General features: G+C 60.1%; 1 protein-coding gene across 2 annotated transcripts in view; it reads left to right on the top strand.

Annotated features, from left to right (window-relative positions):
• Positions 1-22,302, top strand: part of Col5a1 (collagen type V alpha 1 chain) — a 141,765-nt gene that overhangs the window by 89,010 nt on the left and 30,453 nt on the right. For both annotated transcript variants that reach the window (XM_046465357.2, XM_046465356.2), the window contains exons 24-39: positions 89-133; positions 1,094-1,147; positions 3,423-3,467; positions 3,949-4,002; positions 4,620-4,664; positions 6,847-6,900; positions 8,894-9,001; positions 9,733-9,786; positions 10,512-10,565; positions 14,857-14,901; positions 15,032-15,085; positions 16,000-16,044; positions 16,428-16,481; positions 17,294-17,347; positions 19,981-20,034; positions 20,888-20,995. In XM_046465357.2, coding sequence (XP_046321313.1) covers positions 89-133; positions 1,094-1,147; positions 3,423-3,467; positions 3,949-4,002; positions 4,620-4,664; positions 6,847-6,900; positions 8,894-9,001; positions 9,733-9,786; positions 10,512-10,565; positions 14,857-14,901; positions 15,032-15,085; positions 16,000-16,044; positions 16,428-16,481; positions 17,294-17,347; positions 19,981-20,034; positions 20,888-20,995 — 927 coding nt within the window. The remainder of the gene's footprint in view (positions 1-88; positions 134-1,093; positions 1,148-3,422; positions 3,468-3,948; positions 4,003-4,619; positions 4,665-6,846; positions 6,901-8,893; positions 9,002-9,732; positions 9,787-10,511; positions 10,566-14,856; positions 14,902-15,031; positions 15,086-15,999; positions 16,045-16,427; positions 16,482-17,293; positions 17,348-19,980; positions 20,035-20,887; positions 20,996-22,302) is intronic.

Genomic DNA, 22,302 nt, shown 5'->3' with positions numbered 1-22,302 from the left:
CCCGGGTTGGTGCCTGTCAGCGGGAATGGGAGGAAGGCCAGGGGCTCCAGCTCAGCCTTCTCCTCACCTCTCCTGGCTCTTCCCACAGGGTCTTCCAGGCCCCCAAGGTGCAATCGGCCCTCCAGGAGAAAAGGTAGGTGGGCCTGAGCTGGGCCCGAGGGGCTTTTTGGTGCCGGCGTGGGAGGCCAGCTGCCCTCACCCGCTCCCCCTGGAATTGCAGAAGCTCAGCTACGGGGAAGTGACAAGTCAGCCGTGGGCAAGGTCTCGGGTCCCTGTCCTGTGCGGACTCCTAAACACAGTCCTCCATCCTTTCGTTCACTCGCCAGCTCTGCCGTGGGGGGCTGGATTTGGCAAGAATAGAAAATACATGACGCATAGTTAAATTTGAACTGTGTCGATCTGAAACTGGGCATCGTGCTTTGTTTTGCTAAATTTAGCAACCCTAAACTCACCACCAGTACCTGCTGAGTCCCGTGCTGGGACTTGTTTCCACAGGGCCCCCATGCCTGGCTGAGGGTGGGGGCCTGGGTCCTCTGCAGTCGGGGGCTCGTCCCAGCCTGGGCATGTCGAGTACTGCAGAGCACCTTGACCAGCACAGCCAAGAACCACGGCGGAGGTGGGGTGCGGGTGGTTCTGAATGAGCCAGAATCCCCGGAAGGGCTGGTTCCAACCCAGATGGCCACTGGCCGGGGCCCTCTGAGTGTGGCCCAGGATGTTGATCAGTGACACTGTGTGGCTGTGGTACTAGGCCTTCGGGGGCCAGGGAGAGGCATGAACAGATCCCCTGGTGCGGCAGTTGCCCTGTCTGAGGAGCAGAGGAGAGCTTCCGGCAGGCTCCCAGAGAGCCGGCGGGTGGGAGGGGGTGTCAGCGAGGGTGGGTGCAGCACTAGTGAGGGTGGGAGTTCTGTTCCCGGGGCTAAACCAGAGCTCTGGCAACAGAGGGAGGGGGGGCTGTCCTTGAGTGCTGGGGGCGGCGCAGAGGGGTGCCTCTGAGCAGGCTTCTCAGGAGAAGAACCTGGGGCGCAGCGAGGGCTGGGCACGCCTATGGGTGAGGTAAACCAAGGCATGTCCCCACGGACTCTGTTTCTTCTAGGGTCCCCTGGGTAAACCAGGCCTCCCAGGAATGCCGGGCGCTGACGGACCCCCGGTGAGTAGCCTGCCCACGCCACCCCACTGGGGCTTGGGGGCTGGGAAGCCAGGCTCTGGGAACGACACGGGTGCCCTCGCCTGCCTTCCGTGGGGATGGAGGTTGGTCCCGTCCAGTCTCGAGCTTGATTGCTCAGAACTGCTGGGTTGGACACGCTCTTCAACCTGCTCCTGTGGAAGGGTGGTGGCTGCACCGGTGGCAGTGTCAGCTCCTCACTGGGGTGTGCCGCTTAGTCACCCCTGAGTCTGGGACTGTAAAGAGGGCTGGCTGGAGCGACCCCAGCCGCGTGCTCGTGGTGTGTACTCTCTGGTCCGAGCACAGGGTGGGAGGGCGGTGCACCAGGGTCTAGCAACGTGTGAACCTAGCGTGGAGCCCGTCTGACACTGAGGGCAAGTCCCCGTGTGGCCACGTCGTGGGGAGGGGAGCTGGGGGAAGTGGGACCACTCAGAGGCCCTGTGTGCACGCGGTGTGCACCACGCGAGTCCCTCCGTCCCTTCCTGTGAGATGTTGCTGCTGTGGGGTTGGTTTTCTTGTTTGATTTTTGTTTACCAGGGATTGAACCCAGGGCTCTTAACCCCGAGCCACAACCCCAGCCCTTTTTGTTTTATTTTGAGACAGGGTCTTACTGAGTTGCCGAGGCTGGCTTTGAACTCTTTTCTCCTGTCTCGGCCTCCAGGGTTATGGGCAGGTGCCATGGCACCCGGCTGGTCTGGGGGTTTTTAATAGTTTTCAGCCGATGCTGAAAGAGAGCCTGTTTCAGAAAACAAGATTAGCTAAATTAATTATTTAAGACCATGTATTTTATTGTTTTAATAACACCATCAAAAACTAAACAAAAAAGTTAAATATATCAACCATTAATTGGTTCCTGTTTACTACACATCTGTCTCTTTGCACTCCAGGGCTGAGGATCATTTAGTCCAGTGAATCTAAAAATCCCAAATTTTCCTTTTTAATCTGAGCAACGAATTACCGTCACTCTGCTCCACGTGGAGTTTTTTTGAAAATATGTAGGGACTTGGCCACGCGGGAGTTCAGATACTATGAGATCCATCTTTACCAGGATGTCATTTGTGAACCCTTTAATTTATGTCTCTATCTAATTGCATTTTCTAAAGTTAAAAATGGCATGTTGTTATAAATGATTATAAACACAAGGGTGACGTGGAGTCACCCTCCCGTCTCCCAGGGTCTCTCTGTGGGCCTGGGGCTGCTGTTGCCTTCTGAGCAGGCCAGGTGTGCCTCAGGCCCCTGCAACATGGGACGGGGATGGCCAGCCCATGCCCTGCAGGGAGGCGCCCCTCCCAGATGCACCTGTTTGGGTCTCAGCCTGGTCCCTGCACCAAAACCTCCACAGAGCGGGGAGAGAGGGCCTCGGAACCGTTCCCCTGGAGCCTGCAGGTGCCCACCACCCTGAGCTCTCCAAGCCAGAGGTGGTGCTTTAAAATAGCACACAGGGCTGGACACTTGGGTGTGGTGTGCTCACAGTCGGGACCACAGGTGGACGGGAAGGCCCTGGTGGCCCCAGCCTCTCCTGGTGCACAGAGCGGGGAGATTCGAAAGAGCCTTCCTACAGCAGCACCCGGCTGCCACCCGCCAGGGGCCCGTTCTGCTTGGTCTTTGCTTTCCTCTTGGCTGGAGAGTTCTGGTTTTGAAGACAGGGAGATGGATGTTAAACGGGTGAAGAAGCAGGAAGCATGTGGAGGCCCTTGCAGCACCCAGGTGCCAGTGTTCAAGCCGCTGTCAGGCCACGGGGGAGCGGCAGGTGCACCGGGTCCCTGGGACAGTATGGAGCCAGTAAAAATCTACTTCAGCTGAACCCAGCAACTCGAGGAAGGCGCACGCCCTGCTCACTTAGTCAGACCCGGTGCGCGTGCAGAGAAGATGGATTAGAGCTCCCGTCACACAGTCAGCCACGGCGGCTGTGGCTGCGGAAGTCATGAGGGGCCTCATCCCTTCCCACCCGCCTAATTGTCTACAGTGAATGTATATTACTTTTTAATCAAAAAAAATATCAAGTGCAAATAATGGGAGCTAGATTATTTCCCATCATGGAAGCAGGGCCCCGTCGGGTGTTGGGCGAAGGCCCGGGCCGGAGACTCAGCGCCCACCGTTTGTTCCGCCTCCTGCCTGCCCAGCCACCACGGCTGGTTTTCCTGGGGAGGGAGGAGCTGGGGCACTGTGACCCTTACTGCCACCTCTTAGGAATGCAGCAGAGGATGGGATACCCGAGGGAGGTGGCACTGACTAATGAAGGATTTCCCCTTTGTGACAGGGCCACCCTGGCAAAGAAGGCCCTCCTGGAGAGAAAGGAGGCCAGGTGGGTACTGGCCATGGCCGCTGATGGCTGTGCAGGTCCTGGGCTAGGGTGGGGAGGCAGGGGTACCTCCCGAGAGCCCTGGATGCTCATCAGCAAGCCCTCTGGCTGCTGAGGGACGTCCCTTTGTGGAGAGCCAGCCTGTCCTCCCGTGGGAAGCGGCCACTTTACCCACGGCCCCTTGGGGGGTGCATGTCTTTGGTGGCAGCTCTGTCCTTCCAGGCACCCGTGTTGCCTCAGCCCGTCTTGCTCCAGGACCTTCCCTCACTCCCAGACTGCCGGTGGGATGCGGGGTGTCACCTCTCATCATGTGACACTACCCGCTGTCTTTGACGTTAGGGCAGGGGCCGCTGTGTCCCCCCAGGCCTCTGTGGGGCCCGATGCTGGTGGAAGCCGGGTCCTGTCTCTCGCTGAGGGACCTGGAGTTGGCTGCAGTTACCCAGGTGCCTAAAGGGAGTTGACAGCTTTTTTCTTTTGGTTTTAGGGCCCACCTGGCCCCCAAGGTCCCATCGGTTACCCTGGTCCTCGAGGAGTCAAGGTGAGGAATCTATGGAGCCCCGTCTTCCTGGAGGTCAGGGTGGGGGGAGGACACGGCTGGCTGACTCTGGGGAGCTCTTCTGCAGTTAAGCCTCCCTCCTGCCTGTCCCCGGAGTAGCCTGGTATGCCATCAGGTGGGATGCTGTGGGTCGACAGCACCCGTAAGGGCAGATTCGGGGCAGGGCACAATCTCCAGTCAGCCTACGCACTGCCATCGGAGGGACAGGAGAGTGTCCTTTGGCCCTGTGTGCCATGCTCTGAGCCCAGCGGCTCTCAGACTTCACAGGCCTCAGAGACTGGGGTGTCTCCACAGGGAAGCTCGGAGACGTTTCTCAGAGCCGTTTGCATGTTTGAAGGGTGAGAATGGAAGTCTGCCCCCGTCCACAGCAGTGGGCAGAACAGAGCCCTTGACAGACAGACGTGCAGATGGCCACTTGCTCACTTGTGTTTCCACCCGGAAAATGCCCGCAACCTCGCTAGGCAGGGCTCAGAGCCCCCGCAACATGGACAGCACGGTCCCACTGGCCTGCCAGCACTGGCCGGGTCTGCTTGGCGCTGTGTGGTTTAATCAGCGGAGGCTTGGGTTCACGCGCTCTCTTCTTTTTTCTACCTGTGCAGGGGGCAGATGGCATCCGTGGTCTGAAGGGCACCAAAGGTGAGAAGGTAAGTATCTGCTCCTTCCAGCTGAGAGCCTAGCCTGGCCAGAACAGGATCCGCTGGGTGGCCCCACACCAGCATGTCAGCACGGCCAGCGGAGGAGGTGTGGCTTCTGAGTGCCGAGGGCAGCTGAGGCCACTGTGCAGGGAAGTGCGTGTGCACCAGGGGAATGAATAGTTGAGGGCAGGCCCGGGGTCCCCTGGGTGCATCCTGGAGGGCCCCGTGCATCTGGTTCACGCCTCTGCCCACGGGCTGGGTAGTTAGGGTTCTTCCCAGGCAGCCCCCACAGCTGCAGAGGTGCGCACTCCTGCAGCTGAGCTGGGCCAGGCGGGAGTGGGCTGGCGCTCGGTCCCCGGGCTCGGAGGGCGCTGCCAGCCCACAGCCCTGGGCACGCGCACACACGCCCACACGTGCGACAGCACGCCCGGTGTGAGTTAGTACAAAGCCCCCGCTCAGCACACTGCTCTGTCCTGTCCTGCATCACGGGTCAGATTGGGCACGGGTCAGATTGCATCATTCTGGTTAGTAAACATCTGAGACGGGCCACTGTATGTGCTGGCCAGGGTCAGTGCTCAGGGACCAGCAGTGGTGATGTCCTCGGCCACAGGCAGTGGTGGGCTCACCACATCTGTCCTCTCAGTTCTGGACAAGGCCCAGAACCACCTTCCAGGCCTGTCCCATGGGTGGGCTCCAGGGCTGCGTGGCCCTAGCCCCTCCCATCATGGCCACCTGTTCTCTGGCATCCTCCTTAGAGGTTTTCCACAGGGACTTGGCCTCCCTTGCGGGTAGCCTGTGAGGCTTCCCAGGGGCTCGGACCTGGGGTTGGAGGGCAGGGAGGCTGCGGGCAGGAGCTCAGGTGGCCTCTTCTCTCTCTGGGACGGTGCTCATGCCCTGCTGCTCCTTGCTGGGCCCCTGGGGGACCTGCCAGCCTAATCCACACTCACGTTGGCACATCAAGGGCTGCCACCGGACCCGAAGTGACAGGGCAGTGGGACCACCGTGGCCCCACCCAGCCTGTGCTCTCAGTGGGCTGTCCTCAAGGAGGACAGGCCAGGCCCGCACAGGCGCAGCTCCCTCCAGAACACACCTGGGCCAAGGTGGGACCCCCTGGTTCCAGGGGATTTGGGGCTGCTGAGCAGTTTGGCCCAGGATGGTGCCTGTAGACACCCAGGGCCTTGGGGACAGGCACAGCCCCTTAGGAACAGAGGTCCCCCCAGCAGGGTTCTTGTCACAGCCCAGGTCTCAGAATCCCCATCCCCCTGGTTCCTAGGGTGGCTCTGTTGTTTTGAAGGTGGCCTCCTGGAGTCCCAGCTTTGTCCTACCAGCAACAGAGATGCTTGGGAGGACGTGACTGAGTCACATGGAGGCAGCCATCTTGCCAGGACAGTCCCTGGGCTGTCCTTAGGGGTGCTGGAAGGGGTGGGAGGGGACTTGGGGGACTGTGGCCCTGGCACTCCAGCTGACTCCGCGGCCACAGCTGGCCAGCTGTGGGCACTGTGTGAACACTGGATGGGCGCCTCGGGGCCCACTGGGTGGGAAGTGGGCCAGGCTCCAGGCGGCGAGGCCTGACCCTCAGGCTCCCCGTTTCCTCCTCTTGGATGGAGGCCCGGCCCCGAGCAGGGAGAGAAGGCCTGGCCCCCTCCCTGGTGCCAAGCTCAGCCTCTGTGGAGGTCAGAGGGCTTTCTCCCTGTGGTCTCCTGGAGGGGACAGGAGGTCGCTCACCCTTGACACCTTCCCTGTGGGTCCCCAAGTCCACAAGTGGCACAGCTCATGTAAAAGCCAGGGTTGCCTTCTTCTCGGCTTCTGGTGACGCTGATTTTTTATTTGCAACGCCACCAGAGCAGCCCAAGTCCCCTCCTCAAGTGTCAGCCCACTCACCTGCTCCCGGCCTTCAGTGCTGAGAGGACACAAAGCTGCTCTGAGAAACAATGCCCGTGGCTGGGGCTCGCTCAACACAGCACAGGCAAACCAGGCCGCTGACCACCAGGCCCGCTGACCACCAGGGCCGCAGCCTCAGCTGCCGGGCGCTGAGCCCGCGGGTTAGCAGGAGCACGCTTCACAAGGCCGAGCACAGGGTGCCCCCATCCAGGCTCCCACCGCAGGTCTCCGTGCCAGTGTGGGGGTGGGGAAGCAGTGCCAGGGAGCGGGGGCTTTGCTCTGGGTTAAGGCCGACTCTCATCCCCTCCAGGGTGAAGATGGCTTCCCTGGATTTAAAGGCGACATGGGCATCAAGGGTGACCGGGTAAGTGTCCAGCTAGGGAAAGGCAGAGTGGCACAGGGTCCTGGGGAGGGGTGCGGGGTGTTTGTGGCTGTGGAGTGTCTTCTCAGAATGGAGGTGCCACCTCTGTGGGGACTCCTGGTCCTGAGCCGGGGTGGTCTGAGCCCTGGAGCCGGGCTCTCCGCAGTTCTGCTCACCTCGCCCTCAGTTTCCAGCTTGGAGGCTGGAGTGCTGTCCCTGTATGACCCTGGGGACAGGATGGCTGTGGACCACCCCTCTGCCCTGGGTCCCACACAGGTGGGTCCACGGGGACTTGTTACTTCCCGGCTGATCGGGTGGGTTATGGAACAATTTGTGACTGCGGGCCGGGAGATGGGTGGCCAGGGAGGGGAGAGCGAGGTTATGGAATGAAGCAGTCGGTGGAGTACCTCCCCAGGCCACAGCCAGTCACTAGCAGGGCCACACCCTGCTCAGCCCTTAGAGCACCCGGCATGGCCCTGGTGTTGGACAGTCTGGTGCTGGGCCTGCGGGAGAAGCCCCAACAACCTGGCTGGTTCTCTGTGTCCCAGCACTGGGGGAAGGTGTGCTGGAGAGCAGGGCTCACAGGTGACAGGCACGGGGCCGAACGCCAGCTGTGCTGTCACATAAGCAAGGAGAGGGTGTAGGAGTGACCCAGAGAGGGTTTCCAGGTAGTGGCCACTGCCTGGTGGCTTCCCAACAACTCCAGGCTGAGTCAGAGCCCAGGCAGAGGGATGAGCTGCCTGTGCTCAGGGGCCACACACACTGGGCTGACCTTGTCGCTGACGTGGCCTGTCATCTGCTGCTGTGATTATCCTCCAAAGCAGGACCTGAGGGCGCCTCATAGAACATGCCAGAACCAGAGGCCCTGGGTACTTGGCACCTTGTCCCACCTGGCAGGCAAGTGCCAGCAGCGATAGCCCGTCACTGGAGGGAGAGCAGGAGGGCGGTCTCTGCGACGTCCTGGCTGCACCGCTGTGGGTGGCCGGCGCTGCAGACCATGCCTCCTAGTGGAGGGCCAGCCCTCCTCACTCCCTGCCCTCCGATGACTCAGCTCACAGGCTTGGGGTCCAGGTGACAGGGCACAGCTTTAAATACAGACGATTTCCCCCGGTCTCAGCTGCAGCCAGATGAGGGTGGGAGGGCTGCAGGACGTACCCCTCGGGGGCAGCTGCCGCCATCACACTTCCCAGAGCAGGTGTGCCATCGCGCCCAGAGCTGAGGCTCATTGAGGAGGACAGAGGAAGGCCCCTGGGCTCCCATTCTCCCACAGACCAATGAGGCAGCCGTTGGTCTCTGTCCCTGCAGTGCACATTTTTGGTGTGGGCTCTTCAGCTGTTCTGCAGCTGCTCTTGGAAGCAGTTGGTCAGGGGGACTCACCACTGACCACCTGCTTGGGCAGGTCCTGTCCACTCCGCCACTGAGCACCAGGACAGCTGTTCAGAGCCAGAGTGGTGCTGCCCTCGGCCTCAGCAGGCTGCTGGGCCCCCTCCTCAGCCTCCACCTGTCACCTGGGGGTGTTGAATAGGGCAGAATGAAGCCCACTGTCCCCAGCATGTGTTCTGGGGGTCTCCTGTGACCTGGTTTTGCCCAGGTAGCTGCCCAGTTGGAGGCTGCCCGTCTCCAAGGCTGCTGGGGTTTCAGAAGAAGGCAGGTCCCATCTACCCGCTACATTTACGGAGGTAGCTGTTCAGCGCCTCCATTGTTAACAGGTTATTTCAGCCAAGAGGCCCTTGACGTGGGCGAGGTAATTGGGAAGAGCAGGCCCTTGAGCATGTAGCGGGCACGCTTGGTGCAGAGGGACGGCACACCCTCTAGCAGCGCCCGTGATTGGCCACATGATGGGCTCTGGAGCAGGCCCTCTGCTCAAGTGAGGCCAAGAGGCCAAGTGGCTCTCACCACAAGAGGCCTCCATCCAGCCTCATGCCCGGGACTGTGGCTGGAGTCCTCAGCCTGGCGAGACTGTGGGGTCCCCCTCACGTCCTCTGTTTCACTGCAGGGGGAGATCGGCCCACCTGGACCCAGGGGAGAAGATGGCCCTGAAGGCCCGAAGGGTCGTGGAGGTCCCAATGGTGATCCCGGTCCCCTGGGGCCCACTGGGGAGAAGGTTTGTGACACTGGGTGGTGGGCCATGCCTGGGAGGGACTGAGCTCCGCTGAGGCTCTAGATAGGCCCCTGCTGATGATCCCGGCCCCCGGGCCCCCAGTAATCGTGCCCCATGGCCATGCACATTGACTGACGGGTCATGTGTTGTCCTGCATCTGACCCTTCTGCCCCCCTCGGAGGAGGCTCTTCCCCAGGCACCTGCAAGCTGGGCTCTGAGCTCCCCCAGCCAGATAGAGAGTTTCCATCCTTGAGTTCCTGCCTCCCACTGAGGGTATCGGCACATCCCCGCCATGGCAGGAGGGCACAGCCCTCGATGGCGGCCATTCTTCAGCCTGCCCTGTGCAGCTGCGGGAGGAGCCACCCTGTCCTACCTCGTCCCCTCTAATTAGAAGGAATGGGAGTACAAGTGTCTAAAACTTCCCACCTGACCGCGTGGGGCCACAGGAGGCTGAGCCACGGAGGGAGGACGTTCTTGCCCGGGAGCACTTGGGGATGGCGCGGCACCCAGCTCCTCCTTTGGGCCTCTGCTCTTCCGTCAGTGCAGGGACCATGGGCGCTGTTGTATCCCATGGGTGCTTAGAGGTTCCGCCCCAGAGGACAGCAGGGACTCTGTGGTGACGGTGTCTTTGAATGCTGCCTCCCGCCCCAGCCCGTTGGCTTCCTCTTGGCGCAGAGGAGAAAGCCGAGGACGGCGGTTCTCACCACGATGTGCTTCTTCTTTCTTTTCCCCAGGGAAAGCTCGGAGTCCCCGGATTGCCAGGGTACCCAGGAAGGCAGGGGCCAAAGGTACTTTGAACCGTACTAGGTGTCTCGGCAGGTGTGAGGCTGCCCTGCGCCACCCGGCACTGCCTCATCTGTTCCTTGACCTGGTGGCTTCTGTGGCCCCAGGCTGGTGGTACCGTCCCTGGGGCTCTTGTCTATTAGCAGTTTGTGTTGATCTGGCCAAGTTCAAGTGAGGAGCCTGGCCACCAGTTAAGCCTTCCAGAGAGGGGCAGGACCTAGCCTGGCCTTGGGCAGCTGGGCCCTGGTGGCCCGCTGTGGCCTTCGCCCATTGTCTTGTCCACGGCCAGAGCTCCTGGAACAGTAGAACCCCACCTCACTTGGAGGCTTGGCAGAGTTCACTCCTGGGGTTGGTGCTGCGGCTCCCTGAGGCTCTGTCCAGGTGCCTTTCTGCCACCGGGTGCCGTGTTCCAGATGGAGGCTCCTTCTGCAGCCTCGGGGTGGGCAGGAGGGTGGGGAGCGGGCCTGTTGAGACTCAGTCCCAGTGCTTCGCTCTGGAGTCTGTGAGATGTTCAGGAAATGTTGAGCTGATGAGCAGATGGGTGCCAAGCAGGCAGAGAGGTGGGTGGCGGTGAGTGGATGGTGGATGGGCATCGTGCAGGGTGGCCATCCTGCAGGCAGGTGGGCAGTGCACCCGTGGGTGGGTGCAGCTGATGTCACCCATTGGGGGTGCAGCATAGCGCCCCCTCCTGGCCCAGCTCTCCTGCTTCCTCCTCATCTCTCTCTTTCAGGGTTCTATTGGATTCCCTGGATTCCCTGGTGCCAATGGAGAGAAGGGCGGCAGGGTAAGGACGGCCCTGGACGGGCACCTGCTCTTTTAGCCTTGCTGTGTGGCGGTTGCCCAGTGGCTGCCTACTTCTCCCCATCCTATCCCCAAACCACTTTCCAGACGGCTGGTCTTGAGCCCCGGGCCACTCTCAGTGCTGGGGACTCTTGCAGATGCTGGGGTGGCAGCTCTGTGATAGGCAGGGACAAAGACAGGAGTGGAGAGAGTGCCGGGAGGGAGCCTTCAGGCCGATGCCCGCGGCAGCCCCAGTTCCCTCTTCCTGCCCGAGTTCCCTCTCCAGGCCAGCTTTAAGGGCAGGGTGCTCACCAACTCCTGGCTAGGCTGGAACCCCTCTGGGACCTGGTTGCAGTGCGAATCTCCAGGTTCATTGTTCCCTGGTGTGCTGTGGCTGCACATGCGCCCAGGGTGCCGAGACGTCCTGCTGTGGGTGGCTAACAAAGGCCTTGTGGGGACTGGGCTAGGGAGCCTTGTCCCCAGCCTTAGGTGGATCCCCCACTGGCCCAGCCTTCTTGGCAGGAGCCGCTCTAGATGCTCCTTGGTGGAGCCACGGTGCCTGGGCATCACCCGTTGGGAAGGCAGGAGCCACCTGGTCCACAGGCATGCCGGGGACAGAGCAGCTGCCTGTGGGGCGTCCACAGAGCAGGCTCCTCCAGCTCTGCTGCCACCCAGCTGTCCCAGTGCACAGAGCTGTGGGCTGCGCCTCCATCCATGTGTGGCTCCGGGAGAGTGGAGCAATTGTGTCCCGGCGAAGGCCGAGGAAGACCCAGGGCGGCTGAGCAGGTGACAGTGAGCACGCATGCTCTGCCACTCAGCCACAGAGAAATGCGGGCACCCTCCTGGGCAGGACAGGGCTGGCGCGGGGGGACAGCCTCTGTCCAGGCCTCCGCGGTCTGCAGACCTGCCTGCCGGCCCACCTGTCCGTCACCTCCTGTGTATCATCTACCTGTCTGTAGCATCTGTCACTCACCCGTCAGTCACCTGTCATCTGTTTATCGTCTGTCTTTGTACCTTCTTTCATCTACTGTCTACCTGTCTTCTGTTTATCATTTGTTCACCTGTCGTCTGTCTGTCTGTCTTCCTCTCGGTCATCTGTTCACATGTCTGTCACCTGCTGTCTATCTGCCATCTACTTACCTGTCTTCCCACCTGCCGTCTGTTTATCCCCCTGTCTGTCACCTGTCATCTTTCCTTCTAAGGACGGCCTGACTGGTGTCTTTGGGGAAGGCTGTCCTTTGGAATACATGGAGGTGCCCGTAGCGAACAGTGGCCTGGGTCTCCTAAATGTGGGACACACTGGCATGGCAGGATGTAGACCCCCGTGCCAGGACTGTCCACATGACACTATAGTAATGAGAACCTTAAGGAGAGGGCACGTGACCACCAGCTGCTGGTGTTGTGGTCTCACCACAGCCTTCCACGGAGGACCACATGGGGCCAGCTGAGGCCGTGCCCCCCATAGCTCAGCCTCTCCCTCACTGACCCTGAGAGTTTGGACAGCTGCTCTGGGTACCCGCTGGCCCCCACTGGCCATGTCCACAGCATCAGCATCGTGGGCCACCAGACAAATCAGAAAGCCCGAGTCAGGCCAAGACCTACCAGGCAACTCCAGGCACCGATGCCTGAGCCCAGGTGGGAGCCACTCGCAGCCTCTGTGTGGCACCTGGACGTCCAGCCCTGATCAGGGATGTTCTATCCATTGCTGTTCCAGCCCTGGGCACAGCTCATGACACAGACGTCAGGCCAAGAGGTGGAGGCCATCTGTTTCTTTGAGCACTTTTGAGCACAGGGTAACTGAGTCCGTGGAGCTGGGTCCCTGCCACTTTGCCTTCCCATCATGCACCTCCTGTCTAGGACACAGAATGTAGCCGTCCTGCTGGAAACCTGCGGAGTCTTGCTGCAGAGAGAGGTCTGCAGTACTGGCCTTCTTTTTGACAGGTGGTTTGGGGGATGACAAAGATGGCAGGTACCTTGGCCTGCTGGGTGGGGTGGCCTCCCCTGTGTTTGCAGGAGCTGGAGGCCAGCTGTCCTGGCAGGGGGCCCGTGTTCTCTTGTTCAGCACTGAAGCCTCCCTTGGTGCTGGCTCGTCCTCAGAGCCTCAGTGACCCGAGCCGTCCGTCACAGCTCCGGGTCGTGTGTCGGTGCTCTGCCCTTGGCCTCTGGACTTCACGGTCACACCGGCTTCTCTCGGAGGCACTTAAAGAGCACACGTTTCTCAAGTCCTTGCTAGATGCAGACACTGCTGGGCACCGGGGACTCGGTGATCACACAAGATGTACCCCTGCTGCCCAGAGCAAAGCCCCCAAGGACTGGCACCCAGGGATGACAAGGGACGATGAGGGTCAAGGATGCACTGGGTGCCCCAGTGCTCCAGAGTGTAACTCTGAGACCTGAGGGCCTTCACAGTGGTTGTGACACTCCTGCTATGACCTGCAGGAGGGACGGAAGAGGGGCCAGTCAGGGCCGTGGAAGGTGGGAGGAGACAGAGGAAGCTGGTATGTGCTGGGCCCAGGCAGCCACCCATTGCAGGGCCGACCAGGTCCACAGGGAGGCTTTCCCAGGAAGCTCTATCCCAGTGTGGGGAAGGGGCTGGGGAAGGAGACCAAAGGGCTGGAGTGGGAGCTGTGGGGGTGGTGCTGTCCCGGAGGCTCTTTTGCTCAGAGATTCTGCTCGGTGGTGGCCTCTAGGTCAGGGCTGGGGTGCTGCACAGCCTGTGGCTTCTATGTGTCTGCCTCTGACCTGAGAGCCTCCTGAATAGGTCTGTCCTGGCTTCCGCAGAGCTGGTGGCTTGCTTCCGTGGCCTTAGTGGGGGCGTGGTTAAACAGGAAGAGCATCAGGGACATCAAGCTGGTTGCAGCCAGGCACAGAAGCCAGCAGAAGCAAAGCGATGCCCATCAATGGCCTGCCCCCACCAGGGGGTGGGGAGCAGCCTTTTGGACACCCCCTGCCACCGCAGGGCTTCTCCTGCCTGGGCTTGGTTCCTTGGATCCGGCAGAGAACGTCAGTAGGGCCACTTCTGGGACTGTCCGTTCCTTCCCAGCAAGAACAAGAGGACTTGGCAGCTTGTGAAGGAGACCCGGGGGTCACTCTGTGTTCAGTGGCTTCCCCCAGGACCAGCATCCTGGCTTGGGTTGGTTTACAGTGAGCACTGGTGAGCTGGTGCTGCCTGAGTCCAGAGGAGCTGTGGCCGAGACCCCGTCCCGCCCGGGCCTCGGACACCGTTGGGTCAGGGAGCCACATGTGCCGTGAGGTGAAGAACGAGATCCAGGTCGTGGCCTGCTGTTGGGCTGAGGGAGGGCAGGGGAGAGCCCTGACCGCGGAGGACAGCCGTCACAGCAGGGTGTGTTCGGGGGGATCGAGGACGTCCACTCAGCACAGCGTTCATCATTGAAGACGCAGATGTTTCGCTAATTTTCATATGCAAATATTTATTTGAAGCCAGAGGACACAGCCATGGAATTAAAGCCCTGGAACCAGAGTGCACTGTTAAAAAGGAACATAATTAACTCATCGTCATAAATGGTCTCGTTAAACGTGTTTCGAATGGGAGACTTGAAAGCAGTGCTGATGCCGGCAGCAGACGGATGGAAGGTGGGGAGAAGAAATGTGTCCCTTGGCCTCGGCAGCATGGCCCTGTCCTGGGCTCTGTCCTTAGGAGACCACGAGCAGAGCAGAGAGCAGGCCCCAGGAGGGACCCGACCCTGCATGCGGCAGGAGGCCTTGAGATCTTCGCTGCCAAGAAACAGATGCCGTGCGTTTGCATTCTGTGGTTTGGAAAATGCAAAACAGCAACAGGAAAAGGAGCCTGGATCCTGAGAGCAGCCACGGCTCCTGGATCTGTGATTTATGGGTTAAATTGCAAGTTTGCTCGTCGGCGGAGCCTCTGAAAATTTAATGGCTAATATTCTTAACACTAGCAAAAGTAAATTATGTATGAAAGGGACTGACTTCCTTCTCTCTTTTTGTAATAATGATCCCCCCCCCCTACTGGGAGGGAAGGAGGAGGGAGGTGGGGAGCTTTGCGGAAAGGAAACAGGTAAGTAGTAAACATCCATCAGGCGGGGCGGGAGCCAGCTCTCAGTGGGCACGTGCAGGGCGCGGGCGCTGGGTGATGCCCTCCTCCCTCGGGCAAGCCCCCATCCCAACTGTCCAAACCAAGATGGTCAGGTGGCTGGAGGCCGCGCCCTTCCTGGCCCTGCCGAGTCACTCGGTCCCTGGATGCCGGGGAGGGTGGGTTCCTGAGCAGAGCTGGGTGTGCGCAGAGTGACTGACAGCCCCTTCTCTGCTTCTAGGGGACACCTGGAAAGCCTGGACCCCGGGGACAACGAGGCCCAACGGTAACCTCCCTGTGGCCTGAGGGCCATCCTGGAGAAACGGAATGTGGGGCTGGGGCAAGGGACAAGGAAGGTGGCCTCTCTGGCTGTGGACATCTGAGCTGACCTACCCCTCTTTTCTCCATCTGTCCAGGGTCCGAGGGGTGAAAGAGGCCCACGGGGCATCACGGGCAAGCCTGGCCCCAAGGTATGTCCTTGTTCCTCTCTGGTGACTACACAAACCCGTGTTGCAAGGCTGAGGTGACAGAATGCACATGGCAGCTGTCTGTGGCCTTTCCCTGACAAGGAGGGAAGCTTTCTTTCCCGGACCTGTGTTAGGAGGAGCTCCCTCCAGCAGCCTGGCTAAGTGGCTCAGGGGACGAGGTCCCTAGGCAGACAGAGGTAGGACAGTCCCCACGTGTGGGGACTCGGGTCTCTGGAGGCTAGGCCCATCACAGACCAGCCCAATTTTGGTGAGCAGGCCTTATTTCTTCTGTGGAAAAGGGGTCTGAGGCTGCAAAGAGATTTTACTAGAAAGTTCTTTCTCGGTGGGTGGACACTGAGCCTCCTTGCCTAGGAGGCAACTCTGGCTGTGACTCTGAAGACAAACCCAGCATGGCAAGCTGTCCCTGCCCTGTCCAGTAGGAACTCCAAAGGGGATTCCTGCTGAGATAAGCCTTCCAGGTGACAAGGGGCAGCATTGGCAGACCAGGAGGCCACTGGCCTTCCTTTATGCTGAGCCCTGGGTGCACCTCTTGTTCCACCATGAGAAGGATCCCCTCCTCAGGCAGCTGGTTCCCTGTGGGGTGGGGCCTGAGGCAGGTCCCTGTGTGCAGTCCTCAGTGGCTTTGGATGTTTATCTTGGCTGAGTGGGACACTGTTTTGGAAAGGTCATAGCCCTGCAGATGTCAGCTGCCACTGCACGCACAGGGGACAGGCAAGCTGTGGGAGACGTTGGTCAGTGCCGAGCTGTTCTGCCCTCTGCTAAGGGCCAGGACACCCTGGAGAAGGGCAGGAGCCAGTGTGTGATGTGCATGTTCGGTGATGTCACTGGCCAGGGTCTCCATCCGAGCCCTCGTCATAGCAACGCCTCTCTCCCTCCCTTCCCGACTCCTTCCCAAGGGCAACTCTGGAGGTGATGGTCCGGCTGGCCCTCCTGGTGAGCGGGTAAGCTTCCTGCCCATGGCTGGGGAACCCCTCCAGGAAGGTAGCTGCCCCAAGAGCCCCTGGCACCCCTGCTGCGGCAGTCCAGGAGGGGAGGTGCCCTGACCCTGCTGGGGATGGGGTGAGGCCTTCCGTTGCTCAGAGACTCAGCTCTATTGGGGTCCTGAGGTAGTTGAGACAACAGGAAATGGGGTCCTGGGCCCCGTCTTGCCCCTAAGGGCCCTGGGACATTGCTTTGCGACTGGCCCCCTGGCATCCCTGGCTGGGCCTTCCACAGCGGGATAAATCGGGAGAAGGCTGCAGGAGCGGTGTGCTCAGAGTCCAGTGAGGGTGTGGGCTGCTGGGCGAGGACTTCTGTTTTCAAATTGGCCACTCTCTTTCCCCAGGGACCCAACGGACCTCAAGGACCCACGGGATTCCCTGGACCAAAGGGCCCTCCGGTAAGTAGAGCTCCCCACCTGGGCAGGCTTCCTGGGGCCCTTGTCTGTCCTTTAGGGCTTGTTGGGGGTTGGCAGGAGGGTGACAAGCCCCTGGGCCAAGGCTACCAGTGGGTGGCCCTTGGCCACGCCCACCTCCCTGGAGAGCAGCGTTATGGAGGCCTGTCGCCCAGATGCCAGCATGTCCTGTCTGGGGTCTGCGTTCTGAGGGCACCAGCCTCGGGCTTAGGCCACCCCTCCTGCCCAGCCTCAGCCTGGCTGGGTCATACTGGCGGACCCCATTTGCAGGGGGCTCACACAGGTTCTGGGGAGAAGACTCCAGCATGGCTTTCTGGGGACCCCGGTTCGTCTTGCAGCTCGGTCAGTGTATTCCACCTCATCCCCCGGAACGTGAAAGGGCGTCGAGCAGCGGGGACGCTGCCTGGTGCTGGGGTGCTCAGGAAGGCGCTCCTCCAGCTGGACAGGCCTGGCTCCCAGTCCACCTGGCCAGCCGCCTGCCAGGCCTCCAGAAGTCGATGCGCCTCTCCCTGCCCGTGTGCCCTCTGGGGACGGGGATAACTGCTTGTCCCTTGGGCTGCAGTGAGGATTCAGTGAGGTGATGGGTAGGTGCCGTCATGGCACCTGGGACAGGCTTCTGTGAGGTGCTTATTTTCGGTGCCTTGGTGACTTGGACAGTGACCTTTCTTAGAGGAAGCTCACGAGTGAGACCACGGAAGTGAGATGGAACTTTCCGTTGGCTTGTGTGGCCATAGGTCCATTGAGTGTGGCTGTTTCTCAGACTGGAATGAAACTTCCTTCCCCTCTCCTTTCTTCAGGGCCCTCCAGGCAAGGACGGGCTCCCTGGGCACCCTGGACAGAGAGGCGAGACGGTGAGTATGTGGGTGCTGGGTCAAGGCTGTTGCCTGGCCTCCTGCAGGTTGGGGGTCTGCGGCCCTGCCCGTGGGTATGGTACTACCCAGTGCAGGTGAGGGGACCTCGCTGGCTTGGGAAAACCAGCCAGCCTCCCATAGGCGTCCCGAGGGCCCGCCTTCTGCCACTGACTTGGGGTCAGGCTGTGGGGACGTGAGCAGGCCAGCAGTGTGCCCCGTGACACCTGAAACAGGTCCTGGCGTGTTGCTGGTTGTAGCAACTCTGGTCAGAGGCCACACTGCAGACCATCGGGGCCTGAGCAGAGGCTGATGGGCCTCTGGAGCCTTGTGCTTCTGACCTGTGCCTCCCTGAATAACAGGGGACAGCGCCTGCAGCCCCCGTGTCCCCACGGGAGAAGGGCTTGGGGAGGCTCTCCTTTGTTGCCCAGTTACTTCCTGCTGCAAGACTTGAAGAGAAGGCGGCCGGCCTCGCTCCTACCCCAGCCATGTTCACCTGGGGGGGACAGGGGTCGAGGGGACAGGGGTCGGGAAGACGCCTCCAGTCTCTGGACGGGCACCCACCTGGGTGGACGTTTGGCCTCCCCTGGTTGCTCGGCTGGGTGCACGATGGCGACGGCATCTCGCCCGTGGCTCGCTCTTCCCTGTTTCAGGCTGTGTCACCTCGGGTGATGGAGCTCACCATTTGCAGCTGGTAGAAAAAGCCTTAATCAGAAATGTGACCATTTCCTGGCCCCATCAGCCACCGGAGATCTGTCCCCATTCATTGGAGGCACATCCTGGCTCCCCTGTGACCTTGGCCACACCAGCGACCTTGGGGCTCCAGGCTTTGAGCAGCTGAGGTCTGCAGTGCCGATGGCTCCTTGTCCCTGTGCTGTGTGCCGTCCCTGTATGCCCACCTTGTCCAGCTTGGAGGACAGAGTGCGCAGAGGGGGCCTTTCCCACCAGGGAGAGCAGGGCACTCAGGGATGGGCAGCAAGGCCACATTGTCCTCTGCAACTTCCTTGTGCCTGGTGCTCTGGTGGTCCCTCCCTGCTGATGCTGGCCCCCGGGTGGCACAGGTCTTTGAATGCCACATCAGGTGTGTGCCTTTAAAGACAGGATCCCTTTTGTCTCTGGTTCCTCTCGATGAAACCTCGTTATCATACCTTGGCAGTGTCTGTGCTGCCATGCTGGCTGAGAAGTGGAGATGACTTTGCTTTTTTGTTTATCGAGAAAGATTAAAACATTTCCCCCATGCTCTGCACATTTTCTTGAACGCCTTTCCAGGAGATGAGGTAGAGGGTTGTGCACGTTGTGTGCTTCTTCCTCCTCGGTCTTGTCTTGGAAAGAGCCTGAGAAACAATTCAGCTGCTGCCTCTGCTGGGGAGGTGCTCTCCAGAGCTCCTCGGTGCCTGCCACCTCCTCAGATGCAGGGGTGCCCATCCCCGTGTCCTACCTGGGCAGTCGAGTCTCCTGTGGGCTGGTCCAGATGCCCCTGAGCACAGTCCTTCCTGAGGGGTTGACTTTTTAATGAAAACAGTGCCGTCACTGCTCCTGATTGGCCCGAAAGCCTACTTCTCAGCAAGGGGTTGGAGACAGATTCCATCCTGGTTGGCCATAGAGGGTCCCCTGAATGACTGGAGAGCCAAAAGGACATCTTCCTTGCCTTTCCCAATAACGTTGGCATCAGCAACTTCACCAGGGCCGCTGCCTCCTTGGGCACTTCCCCCTCGACCTGTCCATCACCCGTTGTTTCTGACCTGGAAAGTGCAGGCTTCGGGCAGTGCTCTAGCCTTTGCCCGCAGCTGAGCTGTCCTTCCAGAAGAGAGTCCTCTGAGGACTCGCAGAGAACCTGAATGTGCCTTGTGCCCTGTGGGCCAGTGGCTCAGTGTGAGACCCCAGTGCTGTGGCCAGGCGTCCTGACCCGGAGGCAGCACGCCCAGAGCAGTGTGTGCCCACCCATCAGCCTTCTCTGTGACCTCACAGCCACCCACTGCCCTCCCAGATCCAGAGTGTCCCTTCTAAGAGGCCTGGGGCAGAACAGCACGTCCCAGCGCACCTGCCTCAGTCCGCTGACGTGACCTGAAATCAAGCTTATGTTGTCTCAGGGTAGCTTCTTCCTTCAAAGGAGAGGTTGGGCAGCACGGAGGATGCCCCAAGCCCAGCCAGGACGTCACCTAGGCACGAGCACAGCACAGATGGGACGTGCTCACTGAATCCAGTTAAAATCCCGCATGTGCGCTTCCAGATGGCAAAGCCCATAGGGCCAGGCTCTACCTGTCCTAGACACACCCAGGAGCTGGCCAGAGGGTCCCCTGGTGTGCGCCAGAGGAATCGATGACGAGAGCAGGAAAATCCCCCAAAATCATCAACTAGGAACAGCCCAGACCTGGCTCCCGAGTCGGCTCAGAAAATGAGCACTTAGTGACAAGAAAGACCGATGGCTTAAAATCTATTTCTCAGCACAAAAACCCGGTGCGGAACCAGCTTCTCTGGCTTCATAGCCACGTGGAAGTGTAGCAAGAGAAATGGGCCGTCTCACGTGAAGAAGGGAGCAACCGCCATCTGGGGACCGGGTGGGAGAGGGCGGGCGTCCTCAGGAGTGGCGGCGGGGTGGGCGCTTACGTGGCCTCAGCTGCCCGCTCTCTCCACAGGGTTTCCAAGGCAAGACTGGCCCTCCAGGCCCGCCCGGTGTGGTCGGCCCTCAGGTGAGACACAGCATCCTGGTCCTGGGTATCGGGTGTCCCCCAGCCGTGTGGGAGGAGAACCCAGGCTCAGCGTCAGCTCCCCGATTCTGAAGGCGAACGTGCCACTAAGGGAGGAGCTGAATTCCTGGGGTGCATGCTAACAGCCAGAGATTTGCCACACAGGAAGACACCCCAAGAGAAAGAGCCAGGTTTCCTGGGTGTGCAGCGTGGGTCCAGCAGGAAGAGCAAGCGTGGCCAGCCCAGGAGCCCAGCTTTCCCCAGTGCAGGGCCGGCTGTGCCCACTTGTGCTTCCGTGGGTGCCTGAGGCAGCCACATCCTGCCACTGGCTCCTGCCAGCGCCACAGACCTTGGGTCCCTGTAGGGACCCATCAATGAAGGTGTGGCTTCCAGCCAGAACGGTGGCTTTGGGCAGCAATATGGCAGCAGGAGCCTGCTTCATAGAAACTTCACGCCTAATGTAGCGAGAAATAAGATGCTGGCCTGCTGCTGCCGTGGCACTGGGGTCGGTCACTGTGGCCCCTGTGGCTTTTCTCCCCGGGGGCTGACATGGATGTCCCCCGGCTGGTTTCCCATTACATCCTGAAAGTCCACCCCACTGGGCCTCTTGAGAGGCCTGGGGGCAGGAGGAAGTGCTGGCCGTGCCTGGGGCCGGGCAGCGGGCTGCTTAGCAGTGTCCACCCAGCTCACTTTGGTCTGCTGCATTTTGGCTGAAACAAGAAGTGCAGAGGAATAGGGTTGGTTGGCTATTGGTCTTTGCCTGTGCAGTCAGGACTGTCCTTGGATTCTGGAAGAGAAGTTCCCCCTTTGCAGGTCACTTGAAACTGATCTGTGGTGCTCACTGGTTTTCCCTTAGGGTCCCACGGGAGAAACGGGTCCGATGGGAGAGCGTGGCCACCCTGGGCCCCCTGGTCCTCCTGGTGAACAGGGGCTCCCAGGCCTTGCTGGAAAAGAAGGGACAAAGGTGAGTTTCTGGAAGCTTCATGTCAGGCTGGCCCTTTCCTGAGGGGCCTTTTAGGACTTTGTGTTTCCGTTGCTCCTTTCTGATGGGAGGGTGATCTCCCAAATGCCCTTCATGTCAGTGCACTCCCAAGCCTCGGATTCAGCCGCGCTTGGCTTGGCTTGAGCGGGGCCCGAGCTGGCCTCCTGGGGGCTGGAGTATAAAGAGCAGCAGCACACGGGCATCAGACTTCTGCAGGCCTGCCGAGAGCTCTGCCCCCAGCTGCCACCCGCTCCCAAAATGGATGAAAAGCTCTCGTACTTCACAAATCCTGTACAGATTTGGCAGAAAGAGATCCTTGTACGAATCTCCCACTGCGAAAGGCTGAAAATAAACTCAAAAGGCGAAAAATTAATGTGTTTCTGTCCTCGCTCCTGGCGCTGGATCTCACTGTCCCCCTTATTAGCTCCTCCACGGGGCACCCCAAGTTGGTAGTGGTAGCTTGCTCTGTGTTAGCATGAAAATAAATTTCTCAATAAGGGACACAGAAGATACAACCTCTCCAGCCCCTTATGTGACCACATGCAAGAGTAACTTAGAGAATAGAAAGCAGTGCAAATACAGCAATACTGAGAAAACCACACACACACACACACACACACACACACACACGGGTATATGCTTGAGTAAGTATGTACATGTGTGTGTGTGAGAGAAAGAGAGAATGAGAGACAGCGAGGGGGGGAGTGGGGTGGGAAGGGTATCTGTTCCAGACACACACAGCTCACCGAGTCTGGAAAGCAGGCCAAGGGCAGTTGACCGATGGCTTGGGAAGATCCTTGTGCGCCCAAGTGTGGACCTCAGGGAGGATTCTGAAAGACGTCAAGCTGTAGTCTCTGTCGGGAGAGGGCAGGCTCAGACATGCCTCTTCAGAAAGCATAGGATTTCAGCCCTGAGGCCGTGGCCAGTCCACTAGGGCAGTACTTCTGACAGTGTCAGCCACAAATCCCTTAGCACCCTTCTGTCACTAGTCCCCAATACTAGAAGAGGTGGCTGACCTCAGCTCCTGCTCGGTTCCCCATGGCCCTGAAAGACTACTGGGGCCTCCATGGAGCCCAGGGACAGCCTCACAGAGTGGCTCCATTCCCTGGGTCCACGTGGAGCCAGCCTGGGTAGCAGCTTCCAGGCCTGGACAGGTGGAGTGCCACACGAGGTCCGGGGTTGAATCCCCAGCACAAGACAAAACAGAGAAAATTCAAACAAAAGGGAAGAAATTCCTCTGGAAGCCTGGTGACCAGGGAAGCCCCCAGACCGTCCAAATTCCAGGTGGA

Source organism: Marmota monax, unplaced genomic scaffold (assembly GCF_021218885.2).
Source record: "Marmota monax isolate L192 unplaced genomic scaffold, Marmota_monax_Labrador192_F-V1.1 WCK01_AAM20220418_F8-fsc00167, whole genome shotgun sequence".
NCBI classification, from domain to species: domain Eukaryota; kingdom Metazoa; phylum Chordata; class Mammalia; order Rodentia; family Sciuridae; genus Marmota; species Marmota monax.
Note: the sequence above shows the minus strand (reverse complement) of the source record. Positions and strands in the feature narration are given on the sequence as shown.